Source organism: Melospiza melodia, chromosome 5 (assembly GCF_035770615.1).
Source record: "Melospiza melodia melodia isolate bMelMel2 chromosome 5, bMelMel2.pri, whole genome shotgun sequence".
NCBI classification, from domain to species: domain Eukaryota; kingdom Metazoa; phylum Chordata; class Aves; order Passeriformes; family Passerellidae; genus Melospiza; species Melospiza melodia.
Window position 1 is genome coordinate 3,652,793 of NC_086198.1, and position 14,911 is coordinate 3,667,703.

Consider the following 14,911-nt stretch of genomic DNA (forward strand, 5'->3'; position numbering starts at 1 on the left):
TAAATACCCCAAGAGCAGGTAGTACAGTGACTAATGTTGCTCACTTGCCTAGGCTCCTGTATTTTGTTAAGGAAGGACCTCATGACTGAAGAAAGAGGAGCAAACTGATTGTTTCTCTTCCATAAAAGGGCTGCCTGGTGTCTCTGATGAGACACATCAGTTCAGGCTGGGATCTGAGTCTAAAGAGAAGAGTGATTCACAGAATTAGAAGGAAAATAAGCAGATCTTAAAAATGTAGAAGCCAGGAAGATAAGCCAGGGCAGGTACAGAAAAACGGATGTCTTGCTCCTGCAATGCTACTTCTTTTGGTCCTGAAGGACAGCTTGTCCTTCACTGGGTTAGAAGTGACTGATCCTTCTGGGTTAAAATTCAGTAGAAAAGCTCAGGGCTGTAGCTGAGGTCCTACTCCCAAGCATGCAGGATGGCAGTTTTGTAGCCATTAACCGTTGTCCTGGCTGTTTCCAGGGACTGAGTCCTTGTTGGGTTGCAAGAATGTACCATTATGGCCACTGATTTTTTCCAGGCCTGCCAGCTCCTATGATATTTCTGTGGTATTGACACTTCACCTCAATCTAGTTTTCCTCTGCAGTCTGGTTCCTCTGAAATCTGAATGGGGCAGCACTCAGTAAAGTAATGGAAGTCATGTGCACAAGGCTGAGCTTATAAGCAAATCCTTGCAGGGTCAACACTGCATTATCAACAATGCATAATATGCATTATTTTTTCAACTGGCGTAAATTTTGAGTAGTGATTAATTGGATATAATGTCAAATACCATGAAAACTATGGGGTCTACTCCATAGTTCAAAGTAATAGTTACATTATGGTCTGAAGAATGGCAGAAACAAGAAGAAATTAGAAATTAGAGAAGAATTTGGGACCACAATCTGGCAGTTATTTTGAAAGTATGAAATGGTTTCATTTAAAAGGAACATTAAAGATCATCTAGTTAATCTTGACTTGGGGACCTCTGTCAGTAGAGTCCTGCCTGCTCTCTTTAATGTATCAACTGGTTAATCTCATCTCCTAGAAAACTTCAGGATGATAGTGGGTCCTGGAATGCATCATTGGGACCACATAGAAATTGTGATAATGTGATATATTGAGTCTGCTGATGCCTCTGAAGGCACCAGAAGTCAACCCACAAAGAGAAATTGTACCAATCTGGTAACAGGAAGAGTATTTTTAATAGCTTTTTTGCACTGGTTTCATATTCTGCCTCAAGATATGCAGGAGCATTTTAAGCTTACAGAAGAAATACTATGCAGTGATAAAGAAGGAATTTGGAGACTGAGGTGAAGTTAACTCTCAGTGTCTCCCTCAGGACACCATGTATCTTATGCTGAAGTAATAAGACAATACAGCCTTGGAAATCATGGTGACAATAAGGCTGAACCATGATGATGGTGACATCTCTGGAGATCCATTAATATCCCTCATCCATAAGATCTGAGCAAGCATCATTTAGCAGTGTGGTGTGTTAGCATGTTAACTATGATCTGTAGAAAAATTTCTGAAGTTATCAATAACTTTGCTGGGAGTTTGCTGGATAAGTACACAGTTATTTGGCTAATGATTAGAATAACTTCCTGTTTTTCTTCAAAATGGTCATTGTCTATTGTTGGGGCTGTCCTGCACAGGGCCAGGAGTTGGACTTTGATGATCCTTGTATGTCCTTCCAATTCAGGACATTTTTGATTCTATAATTTAGTATCCTTACACTTTTTTTTAAGTCTGATTATAATCATGACACATTCTTTTAGGGTATGTAGGGAAGGTTTGACAACCAGTCTGAAATAGCCCAGGAAATCTAGTTATAGGGACAACACATTTTCAGGAGGTTGTGAGACATTTGACTACTCCTTGAGCTCAGCACATTTTCCCAATGCCAGGCATTGTCCACTCTGAAAAGGAGCCAATAATTTAAAATCATGAAGAAGCTCAGCTGTGATTCTGACATGCTGGTAGTCAGGTGTGGGCAAATATAATTTCTTTCAATTGGGAAAAATATAGTGGTTGTGAAACTGTGTTCTAATATGGAACTGTTCCAAAAATGGAAAGAAACTGGATGAGTAAGAGGTTCAGCACCAAAATAGCACCTTGTCTAAGCATAATCTTTCTTTTTAAAATGTAAAAAGCACAAGCTTCAGCATCAAAACTGGTTGCTGAAGAATTCTAAATAATAATAAATTATTTTTCTAAAGATAGGTTTAAAGATTGGCTATGCTATGATGTACCTATTTGTAATGAAATGCCAACTCCTAAGAGTTATGAGAACACAGCATTATTCACTTCACTTGTGTTAGCAGCCAGAGCTGGTAAAATTTCAGTGACTGTAATATGAAGGAAAAGAAAAGAGAGGAAAGGGGAAAATAATTTATTTACATTTAAAGCAATGGAAAGCAAAATTCTCCCCTAGTATGCATGTGCTTAATAATATAAATTTTCTTATTTTACATGTAGATGCTTTGTACATAGAGTCCTTTAAATCCTTGAAGCCTTTGCCTCATGGTGGCAAAGGTGGCAGGGAAATAAGGTGCCTGTAATGATGCAGACTTTCAGAGCTGAACCAGTGCTGTGGAGGGGATCAAGCTTCTGAGCTTGACATTTTGACAACCAGATTATGGAGAAAGGACACTGGCCTTCAGTGGATGGCTAACAATTTTGTTTGCAACAGTGCTTGCTGGAGGAAAATGGTAAATAACCCAATCTTCCCCAGGTAAAATTCGTTCCATCTGGTCTGTAGTACATGCAACTAGTATGTAAAAAGTATTTGTCAACTGCACAGCTGTTTCATTTCAGTGATTGAACTTGTTACACCTTCTGACTGTATAACAAGCATACAAAATATTGCATTTTTTAAATTAAATGCAATATTTTAGCATGGAGATGTCTAGCCCTGTTTGAAATATCTGAGCAGATAAATTAGGCTACTTGCCAGGCAACAGTGAGGGTGGGATTCAGCTGCCCTGGTTTTTTCCCCTACTTGTATATCTGAATCTGACCTATTGATCCCACATTCCCTCAAAATTAAAAGGGAAAATATATCTATTCCAAGGAAAATGTACTTATTTTTTAAGGGAGAAAATAAAATCAGTCTGATAAATTATCCTCAGGAGCTGCCTGTTTATTCCTCTTGACTAGAAAGATTGCTTAGAATGATTAATTCATTCTCAGACCATTTCCTTTGAGACAGTGAACAGCTCTTTCTGGGACTATAAAGCAAAGCTGACTGTAACACAGTTGCTAACTATGTGTAATATACAACAAACAAAGAAAATCAAGGAAAATTCTGCCCCTCTGCTCTGGTGATGTTGTTGTTATCTTATTGTATTTCATATTTCTAGAGTCCCATACTCTTGTTATGATATTCTTAAAGTCCATACCTTCTAGCTCTTCTCTGCTGTGCAGTTCCTCACAGCTGTGGCTCATTTGGAATAACTAGGACCCACTTATCCAATACATAGGACTCTCACTACATTTCCCCCTTTTCTCTATTACTAACAGATGTATTCAAATACAATATAGATATTCAAGTACAATATATTCATTTCCTTTGCAATACATGTTTTATCCCAAGACTCAAAGGCCTCATACACCACACAAGTACAATACACACAATCTTCCACAGCTCTTCAGGCTGCTACAGCTCTCAGGCTGTCCTATTTTCCACAGCTCTTCAGGCTGTATACCTCCATCACATCGGGGTCACCAATTGTTGTTGTTACCTTATTGTATTTCATATTTCTAGAGTCCCGTACTCTTGTTATGATATTCTTAAATTCCATACCTTCTAGCTCTTCTCTGCTGTGCAGTTCCTCACAGCTGTGGCTCATTTGGAATAACTAGGACCCACTTATCCAATACATAGGACTCTCACTACATGGTGAGACACCACCTGGAGTGCTACATCCAGTTCTGGGGTCCTTAGCACAGGAAGGAGATGAAGCTGTTGCAGCAAGTCCAGAGTGGGGACACCTAGTTAGTTAGAGAAATGGAGCACCTCTCCTAAAGGCAAAGGCTGAGAATTGGAATTTTTCAACCTGGGAAAGAGAAGGCTTTGGAGTGACCCAATTGTGGCCTTCTAATACCTGAAGGGAGCCTACAAAAAAGATGGAGAGAGACTATTTACAAGGGCATGTGGTGACAGGACAGGGAGGAATAGCTTCAGAGTGAATGTAGTTTCAAATTGGATATTTGAAAGAAACTCTTTACTGAGAGGGGTGGTGAGGCACTGAAACAGGTTGCCCAGAGAAGTTGTGGATGCCACACATCACTGAGGTCTTCAATGTCAGGCTGGCTGGAGGTCTGGGCAGCCTGGTCCTCTAGTGGAAGGTGCCTCTGCCCATGACAGGGAGGTTGGAATGAGATGATCTTTAAGGTCCCTTCCAACCCAAATCATTCTGTGATTCTGTATTAATTTCCTGAAAATTTTCCTGCAGAAGATTAATTTCCTGAAAAGAAGATGCAAAGCTGCAGCGTGGAAACTTGCAAATAACTTTTGAGAGGATGCAATATTTGGTGAAGAACAGCATACCATATTGCTGCTTGGAACCTCCTCACCGTGGAAAGACCATTTGACCTCACAGAGCTGGATTAGCTCCTCCATGTGCACACTGAGGGAGGCTTGCCTTTCCTTTAAGTGTAGACTGTTGTGCCCCGTTGCAGCATTTTTTCTTGGAGGAATATTTTATGCACTGAGTACCAGAGGCAGAAGGACCTGTTCTCTACATGACTTCCCTTCCATGATCAGCATAATTGTGTGTTTAAGACAAGATGATGTTATTTTCTTCCCATGTATCTTTATAAACATGTGACTGCATAGTTGAACTAACAAAATGAGCATGAGGAGCCACTGAAATATGTATTGCTTACCTATTTGGCAAGGTCTCAAATGATGCAACTCCACTATGTCTTCTTCTTGTGGAAGCAGCTATAGCTTCATGGATGTCCAGGGATCTGCCACCTGAACTAGCTGAGGAATACAGGCAGTATATGCATATAGCTAACAAGCATGTGGGAGTCCCTTATTTGCTTTAACATACTCTCTTTTCTGCAGATGGTGCCTTGAAAACAGTGGTACCTTTATCATAATTGTATTCATTTTCCTAGATCTTTGCTGTCCAGCAGGTTTTGACATTATGCAGTAAATTATATATTCTTGTTTGCACTTTTTTCCCAATTACTTTATTGCCTTTTCTAGACATCAGAGAGAATTTAAAACATTAATTACTATTACTATTATTACAGCAATAATTCTGGCAATTATTCCAATAATAAAACTCCAAGAGTAGTTTTTCTATCATTTCTTCAAGAGAGGAGAAGGTACTGTACAAAAACAGTTTGTGGCATAGAAAAATTACTACTATATCATATGATAAAAAGGCATTTTATAATGGAATAGGAAAGACTTGGGTTATATTGATTCCCTTTGAGCATTCCAGTGTATAATTGTGTTGGATGGGATACATACTGTCTCAGGGTTTCCTGAGGTTCTTAAAGTTTGGTTATCTGTTCTCAGTGAATGTCAGTGATCCCTGTTACACTTTTCTCAGTTTAAAGCCATGTGGGGTTGGTTTGTTCAATAGGTTTTGTTGTTATTGTTCCTTCTACATATTCCAGTCCTGGAACCCCAGCAGCAATGTCAGTAAGGGTAAATTATTTCCATACTACCACGTTTAGGGGAAAAGTCTATACCCTAACCTTTACTCATGGCTGTAGTAGTATCACTTCTTGTAGTGAATAAGGTTGTACAGGTGTATCAAAAACCTGTCAGGGCAAACCTTGAGGTTGCCCTAGGATATATTGAAGGACATTTTAGTTTGGGGGGAAAAGTAGAAAAGACTAATCCTATATCTTAGTCATAAAAGACTGACCTTAAAAGGCTAATTTCTGTGAATTCTTCCCCTGGAATGGCACTAATGTAGCATGCATGGGAAATTGTGAGGATTGAATAAAGCCACATTTAAACAAATAACAGCCAAACCAAACTAGGAATTACTGAAAAAAGCTAAACTGAATCCAGGTGTACTATGGAAGAGGGCCTGTACCAGCTTCCTCTGTGTGTAGTACACAATGGTATACACATGATCACATGTACCTCCAGAGGAGGAGAATGGAGGGAAAGGCAAAACCACAGTCTCCACTCCTCCCTAGCAGTGAGAAAGCACTGAAGCCATGTCACAGCTTCCTGCTAATGCCTCTAAACTGAACATCTCCTTCAAGCTGATACCTTGAAGACAAGACCAAACCCTCCCCTGGCTGACTACCATCTGATTTCTCCTTTGAAAGGTTGAACCAGGACACAGTGGTTTCTTAAAAGAACATAGAAATTGCTTCTTAGGGGCAGAATGGTTATAAGAAGGTGCCCTCAAAGAGGAGCACAGTTTTTAGCATTCATCCTTGAGACTTCAACTTTCTGGAAGAATGTCTAAGCCTCAAGCTAGGAACTAAGGGCAGGTAGATGGAGATACAGGTTGAATTACAATGAAGGCACTTTCTGCCATGATCCTGGCCTTAAGGGCTCCAGTTGGACTGGGCCCTACTCTAAATACTTGCACCCTTTATGGGACTGAAAGCATAATTTTGGTGCTGGAATTCACAAGAGATGGAGATGAGCTCAGAGCTCAGGCACTGCCTGGTTTCCACAAAGCTAGTAGGAGACCAAGATTCTCTAAACAAGTGCTGCAGGGTTAGCTGGTGTAAATATTTCTACATGCTCTGGGGGTAAAAATAACTTCATAATGTTCACCAAAAGCATAAGAACTGAGTCACAGACCCTGTAATGAATTCCCTGTTGCCTTGAAGGACTCCCTTGTTTGAAGGGCCTCATTTTTTAATTGCACAATCATTACATCGACTAGAATTGCACTTGGAGGTGTTGTATTCTGACAGTAATTAAAAATTAAATTGCCTTTAACTTTTCAGACCATACATACTAAAGTTTAGATTTCCTGTTAGCAAAAGTGGGTTTTTTCAACCTAATTAATTGTATTACTTCTGATTAAGCATAATGCACATTAACATTCAGTTGCTGTAGCTTGAAGATAAATGTTAAACAATCTCTTTCCTGAATTTAATATTTTTTGTTTGATAAATTTCCTAATGTAATATTCTGAATTTGAATCTTACAAACTACTCCTCCTTCTTGCCATGTGATGTTTCATCCAATAGTCTTCAATGTTGCTTTTTCTCATATTTTGAAACGAGTTTTGTTTGTATTGATATGCCTATGTTAAATTCAGTATGCAGTATGTTGCATGGGTAGATATCCAATATATACATACATACTAAAATGACTTTTCTTGTACTTCTTTCTATAATCCCTTTTCTCTTCAAGAGAATTTAGTGTTCTTTTCCTAAAACATCCTTCATGCACTATGCAGGAAATTTTGCTAGAAATAGACATGATGATTTGAGACTCACTCAAGGCAGGAGGCAAATCTGTGGGATCAGATGCTCAGCAAATATGGAACTGTTGGCTGGAGGGTTTCCTTCCAAAAATCTGCCTTTGCAAAAGGGTAGCTGGACAAGCCTGCAACTGCTTCAGTAGCTATGTCTAATACACAGACTGTTCCACAGGCAAACAGAAGGTTTCCTCCTCCTTATAATTGATTCAATTTATAATGGAAAAACAATCCCTCTGGACTTCTAGGCACTATTACATTCTCTCCAAGAATGTGGCAGGAGGGCAAGAAGCTGATCTGATTGGGGTGATCATTGTACCCTGGCACCTAAGACCCTCTGCTCTCCTAAGCACTTCTGGCATGGTCCTGGTCAAGTCATGCAGGCTACCTTTGAGCCTGGGGAATAGCAGCAGCATTCCACAGAGCTGTGGGACCACAAGACTTATAAACTGGCAGGATCTTCACCATGGGAAAGGGATCATACCCATACCACTAGGAAGCCAATTATTGTGTGCATCTCTACTGGAACAGATCTGTAATGAAAAGCCTTTGTTGGTGCAGTTCCTTCTCTTTCTGGCAGTTGTTTCTTTTAAACTCATGGCTCAGTCCCTATAGGTGTAATGATGCAGCTCTTTGTGGTCACGGACCCAAAGTACAATAAAAATACTCTTTTCTAGTTAGCTACTGACCTGATTGATAAGATGCCCCAAGAATGACTGTGTTGTCCTGAATTCGGGGACTTTGTTCAGTGGCATCAACTCTTTTTTCCAAGGCTGGAAACTCCACAGTGTGGCACTACCAGCAAAGCCCCTAGGTCTTTGAATACTGCATTCAGACTAGTGTAAAACCATGGGAAGAAAGAAGAGTTCTGATCTGTGTTATATACGCTCAAAGTCCATAAACATTTTTTACTTATTTAAACAGGAAAAGTGAGACAGTAGAATTTCCTCCAGGCTTTGCCTGTTGCCTATTGAAAGCATAAAGCTTTAAGATGAAGAGTTTATGCACAGGCTTCTTTGGTCCCTTTGCTCTAATTGGTGATGTTTTATTTAAATAATAATGCAAATAAATCCTTGGGATGAATTAGGGAGTTGGAGATGTTTTCAGTAATGCAATATACCAAAGATCAACATAAACTCTTCTACTGTCTGAGTAAGTAGCAAGAGAGAGTCAGTATCAGATACAGAACTGTAAACTTACATTTTGCTGTCCTTTGATCCCAACATGATTATTTGCTCTCAACATAAAGAAATTACTGAGGTGTGACCATGCTGTACAACTATTTTCTGGGGCGAGAAGAATTGCAGTTCATGTAGGACGTGGAATGTGTGAGGAAAAGAGAGGAATTCCAATAGCAGGAGGTGGAAAAGAGGGTATTAAAGGCATGGGAAAGGAAGGCAAGGCAAACTGTGGCAAAAGAGATGTGAAAGTCTAGGAATGAGAAAGATGCTAGCTGAAGGAAAGGAATAGGACATGATAGAGCAAATCATTCACCATTAAGATTTTTAGCCAAGCAGGTTCATAACACAGAATCTAGTATTTTGAGGGCTTTGGGAATTAAAGTAGTTTATTTTCAGGAACAGCTCCTCTCTATTCTTTCCCTGTGCTAGCTGCTCCTGGACACCAGTAAATGTTACTCCTATGCCAGACAATGAGCATTGCCAGCCCAGAGAGGCACCCTACCTGGGACCAGGTACAGCCTTGATCAGGCCAGCACAGGTGTCATCCAGCTCCCACCTGCTCCCAGCAAGGCTGGAAGGTGATGCTCATGGCAGAGCTAAAATAAATCCCAGGGGGAAAAAAGGCTAAAAGTCTCTGTCTGATAGGCACAGAAATGCAAAATAAAATCAAGACAAATGAGCTGAACCTCTGTCAAAAGACAGGGGATGCCTGTCCCAAGGGAGCTCTGTACCCCACTGCCTATGCTGACCCACCTGTGTGCACAGAGCATGGTGTGCAGGTGTGGGTCTGAGCTGGGAAGGCAGCTCAGCTCCCATGCCTGCTACAGCTGACTTTAGCAAATTCCAAAATAATTTTGGGGCCAAAAGCAGGAGGGTGAGCTCAGAGCCCTGAAAGAGTGGAGGGAGGGGAAACTTTTATCCTAAAGTCATTGTAAAGCCAAAGAGGGGTTTATCCTCCACAGCTAAATGAAAATGAAAAGGGAAAAAAAAAAAAGAAAGAAAAAAATGCAGGATAGCAACATTGGAGAGACAAAGACTGTCATGGACCAGTGCGAGTTTGCAAAATTATATGCAAATGACCCCAGTTTTTACCATGGTGGCCCTCTGCTAATCCCACAGAGAAAATCTACTTAGCAAAGGAAAGTTTTGTTTAATTTGGTTAACAGGGACCAAATGCTGAATATATTTATATTTTCAGGGAAATGCCATATCTTTAATGTTTCAGGCACAAAGTGGGATCACAAGAGCTTAAAGCTCACAGAATATAAGTCATATAGCATTTTGACCATATTCTGCACCCAGCACTGATAAAAATGAGTGCTGGACATGTGTTTTCATAATAGGCACCAGCCATTCCTGCTGCTGAATGTGTTTGGTTGAGTCTGTATTGTTCTGTGTACGCTGACCAAAGGAGAAGTTCCCTCTGGATTTACCATCCTAAAGGTGTCCCGAGGAAATGGGGGTTTTCCTCTCCTCCCTAGCTGACTCCTCACCATCCCGCCGTGTGACCTTTTCCCCATTAATCTGGGATAGGAGCTTTTCCTGTATTTACAGGTTAAATGGAAGATACACATTCCACTTTTTACTCATTGTAATGAAGATCTTTTTGTCTGTCTCCGAATAAAGGGTCGGGTTGGTTTACAAATTGCGGGTCAGCCCATTCCGCGACCTGGGCAAACAGTCCAGGTCAAATCTCCTCAAAGCCTCCCCACCCAACTGGAATAAGTTAATTTACCCCTCGACGGCTCGGGCCCCGCCGGGCATGGCCGGGCTGCCCGATTTCCAGGGGCTGTGGAACCCCCGGGACGCTCGGTTCAGGCGGGGCTGGAATCGCCCCGGCGGGAGGGAGCCGTGCGCGGCTCCGCGCCAGCGCCGAGGCCGGAGGGACTCGCTCCCGGAGCTTCCATTGGTGTTATTCTCAGCGCCTGCCCTCCCCGCCCCGTCCTGTGCCTTCACCGTTATTCATCCTCCTCTGAACGAGCTGCGCCGCCGAGAAATTCTCTGAGAGAGCCCACGGGAGATGCGGTTCGGACGCGTGCCCCTGGAGCACCCCTCCAGGGCGCGTGGGAGGGCAGCACCCGCAGGGCTTGCGGGCGAGGGCGGCATCCGCCACCTCCGGCGTGCGCCGGGGCTCCCTCCCAGCCCCCGGTGGCGGCCTGCGAGCAGAGGCCGGGCGGCACCGACACCCCGCCCGCCACGTCCTGCCCCGCCGGTCCGGAGCGTGCCGCAAGCTCCCGGGCCCTCGCTGACCGCGCCTCGCTCGTCTCTTTGCCCTGGTGGCTACGTGGGGAGACTCCCACCGCCACCCGAGGAAGCTCCCTCACGGAAACAAAAAGCAGCGGCGGGTATAAACTTTTATTCCGAGGCATCACTTGTACAGGCACTGGACCCCGAGGTGGGAAGACGAGCGGGTGGGGGCAGCTCCAGGCCCTCGGAGAGGGCGGGCGGGGGCAGATCTGGGCCCCCGGGGGCTCCTCCTCGCCATCCGGGACCCCTGCGCATCTCCCTGCCCCCGGCAGCCTCCCCGTGCGCCCGGGTGCGACCCGCAGTGTCCGCGGTCATAAATAGGCGTTCTTTCAGGCGGGACGAGTCTCTAGAGCATGGAGGGGTGCTGGCCCGGGGGCAGCCCGAACGCGTTGGGGTGGGAATGGCCGAGGAGGTTGAGGTAGTGGCGGTCCAGCCCCTGCACGGATGAGAGGAAAGTGCTGCGCTGCTGGCCGGGGCTGGCGAGGGGTACGGCGGCGCCGGGCAAGTGGTAGGGCAGGGAGGGGCTGCGGGCGGCGCCGTGCCAGGGGAATGGCCCCCCCGAGGGCGGCTGGAGCACGCCCTCGGCGGGACTGTGGACGTGCCCGGGGCACTCGGGCCCAGGATGCAGCGGGTAGGAAAAGTCCGGCTCCGGGAGGGAGCCCAGGGACGTGAAGAGAGGCTCAGTAACGAAGCGTGCTTTGGACTGGAGAAAGGCCAGGATGCGGGCGTACTTGGTGTCTTTGGTCTCCATCCTCTCCACCGTTGTCAGGTAGTGGACCAGGTTCTTCATGCACTCGTGGTAGCCGTAGTGGAAATAATTGGCGAACTCGGAGAGCAGCTCTGCTGGAAAGGAAAGGGAAGGGAATCGAGCTCCTCAGGGTCGGGAGAGCAGCGGGGAAAGCCGCCTCCACGCCACGGGTGACCCGGCGGGGGCCGCGGGAGGTCGCTCCCGCCCACCTACCCTTCTCCCGGCTGCGGGGAAAGTCCGCCGAGTGCAGGGCCCGCAGGTACTGCACCGTCATCTCCAGGATCTCCGCTTTCTCCAGCTTCCCCGAGCTCTGCAACGGGCAGGGCAGGTGGGCATCACCTCTCCCCTGAGACTGCTCTGCGTTCCACTGGGCCGCCCCCTCGCCCCGCCGTATGGGGGGATATCGCGGCGCACCGGGGAGAAAAGGGCGTAGGGGCTGCTCCCCCCGCCTACCTGCTTGGCCAGAGCCATGGGCACCGTCTTCCCCAGCTCGGTGAGGCAGCGGTTGATGCGGTCCCTCCTCCGCTTCTCAATCACTTTGTGGGAAACCGGCGTCCTCTGCAAAACATATGGGGCGCGTTAGTGGGGGAAGAGAAAACAGACGGATCCAGTCTCGCTGTGACACCTGCCCCCGGCCCCGGTCTCGACCCCTCAGGGAAGGCAGTCCCCAACCCCGCTCCGAGCAGCGGTGCCGGGCGCGACGCGGTCTCGGGGAGGATGATGATGCTCCGGTGGCCGGTCCTCTCCGCGCGGCCCTGGTGGCTCCCCGACCGCGCGGACGGCCCTGGCAGGGCAGCCTGTTTTTGTGAGGGGGCTGTGGTTGTTTTTCGTGGGGGGGCTTTTCAAAGGGAAAGGCGGCGAAGGGCTCTGGGCTAGGCCGGCTTGGCGGCCCCGCAGACCCGTGCGCGCAAGGCGGGCGACGACTCACCCTCCGCTCCTTGAGCTTGGAGGCCATGGTGGGCTCTGCATCCCCTCTCTCTCCGGCCCCCTTATAAAGCCATCACAACTTGGGGGGGACCCCGGGGGCCTCCACGGGCCCGCTGATCCCATAGGATTACGGGAGAGCGGCGCCGAGGGAGTGTATGCATTAAAGATCAGGGTGGAAGGGGGCGAGGGGATGAGGGGCTTTTTTTCTTCTCTCTTCTTCCTTTCCCCCCCTCCTCGCCCCCGTCCACGCAGCCGGGGGCGGCCCAGCTGTGTCGCCCCACGTGGACCTCGGGGACACACGTGACTGTCCCACAATAGCGGCGGGGACGGGGCCGGGATGCGGCGAGCGGGGCGCAGGATGCGGTATCGCGCCCTGCGCCCCGCTCGCCACATCCCCGGCCCCGTCCCCGCCGCCAGCCTTCAAATCCCCGGCACCCCCTACCCCTCCCCTTAGCCCCGGAGCTGACTGCATTTTAAAGCCTGTCCAGAGTCATTAAAGTAATTAAGTAAGCCCTTAATAGGCTGTTCCGCCCAGTTCAAGGGAGAACCCTTGGAGACGGAGTGGCCCCGTTTGTTCTCAGGCTTTTCTCACACGACTTGGTGACACGTCCATCTTTATAAGAGATGGCAGCGAGGATTTTTTTGTTTACACCGCTTTATGCGCCGGGGACACCCCGGCAGGTGTGGGACCGGGGGGCTGGCACACGATATCCCCCCCCATCACCCCCCCCTTTTCTTTTTCCGTCGGCCCGGGGAGGCTCTCGCCAGCCTTTGGCACACGACGCTCCTTTTTTGTGTGGTGTGCGCGTCTGTGCGTTGTTGTTTTACCCCCCCTGCTCTCCCCCTCTCCTTTGGAGAGGCTCAATTTGTAGCCTATTATCCTATAGGAAAATGTCCCATTGAAAAGTATGAATAGTTTCATTGGGCCTAAATTTTAATAATGCGGGTCAAAGAAAAGAGGGGCAAATAAAGAGGGGATCGCAGCTGGTCCGAGAGTGCATTATTCGGTGTCACCTGCGAGCGGGATCGCCGACAGACCCCCTATTCATTTGCCTAATTTTGGTCAATTTAACAAACTTCAGGAGAAATTATTGTGGCATTGTTAAGGAGGGTAAAGCTTTCTGATCGAATTAACAGCATGTTTTGATCCGGTAAATGTCATTAAAAAGAAAGAAACAATCGCGTTTAAAGGGGGGCTCCGAGTTAAACGCGCCAAGTGGAGACGCCGGAGCGCAAAGCTCACAAAGGGAGCAAGTAACTGCCACAGGGGAACTTTTGTACGCTCACATTGCTGAGGTTTTTTACACAAAAAGGCATTATTTCATACTTGAATACGTTTAATCCAACAATTGTCTATTTTCTGCAAACATATTTTCACAGCATTGTTAGCTTTCCTCTCCGCGGCCCTCCGCCCGGGCAGCCGCGCTCCTCGCCTGGCGAGCGCACCGAGCCCCCGGCCCGCCCCGCACGGCCCCGCACCGCCCCGCACCGCCCCCGCCGGGGCCGCCCCGCCGCGCCGGGGGGGCCGCCCGCCCCCGCCGCCCGCCGCCCCCCCGACAGCGCGGCAGCGGCCGCGGCCCCCCCGGGCCTCTCCACGGCCGGCGGTGCGCCTCCGAGCCCGGCACGGACCGCGGGGCCGCCCGCCCGTCCGACCCCCCCCGGCTCCGCCACAGCCCCCGGGCCGGCTCTGCCGCGGGGCTCCACCACCCCCGAGGGGGAGGGAAAAGCCGAGAGCGGCCGGGCCGGCGGCGGGGCCGCCCGGAGTCCGGCTGTGCCCTCACGGGCCACGCCACCGAGCCCCGGGCAGGGCTGCGGTAAACAGCCACATCCCCGCCGTGTGAGCTCGGGCAGTTGTTCTCTCGGAAACTCCCACGTCCTCTCCCGTATTCCGCGTTTTTCCACCCTTTTCCCTTGGCGATTTAAAATGGGGAAACCATCCCTACCACATGTGCCCGGGTGAGCACGGCGGGTGGCACCGCCGCTCTCGCCTGTTCGTTTCCCCAGAAGCGGCCGGAGGATAGGCGAGGTGCCGGCCCTCGCCCCACTGTCCCGGGATGGTTCCCACCTCTCCGGGCCGGTCGGGAGCGCCGAACGACTCGGCGGGAGGAGGCGGTGGCGGCCCCGGGGCGCGTCTACCCCGGTCGGCGGGACGGAGCGGGCAAGGCCGGCTGCCCGCCTGGGCACCCCTGCGTGCCATGCCGCCGGCCGCATTATTCTTCCAGGAGCCTTGTAGGTTTCAGTATATTCATTCTCGTACAATGGGATTAAACACTAACCGTTATCATCCAAATTAACTAAGTTCTGAATAGCAAATGAGGGGGCTTTTATTTTTTTTCCTCCTCTTTTTGCTGCACTGGCGGAGATGGAGTTGATCCTCTTACTGTCTGTGTTAACCGCCAGCT

At 48.0% G+C, this 14,911-nt stretch overlaps 1 protein-coding gene and 1 long non-coding RNA gene across 2 annotated transcripts in view; one reads left to right on the forward strand and one right to left on the reverse strand.

Annotated features, from left to right (window-relative positions):
- Positions 1-10,853: 10,853 nt before the first annotated feature.
- LOC134418176 (uncharacterized) overlaps positions 10,854-14,911 on the forward strand; it is a 51,172-nt gene continuing 47,114 nt past the window's right edge. The window contains exon 1 of the long non-coding RNA XR_010027731.1: positions 10,854-10,932. This is a non-coding gene — a long non-coding RNA (uncharacterized LOC134418176). The remainder of the gene's footprint in view (positions 10,933-14,911) is intronic.
- HELT (helt bHLH transcription factor) lies at positions 10,955-12,808 on the reverse strand. The gene is made up of 4 exons (XM_063156092.1): positions 12,511-12,808; positions 12,036-12,140; positions 11,796-11,892; positions 10,955-11,674 (listed from the first exon to the last, which is right to left on the reverse strand). The coding sequence occupies exons 1-4, from the start codon at positions 12,535-12,537 to the stop codon at positions 11,181-11,183; spliced, it is 723 nt and encodes a 240-aa protein (XP_063012162.1). The 5' UTR covers positions 12,538-12,808; the 3' UTR covers positions 10,955-11,180.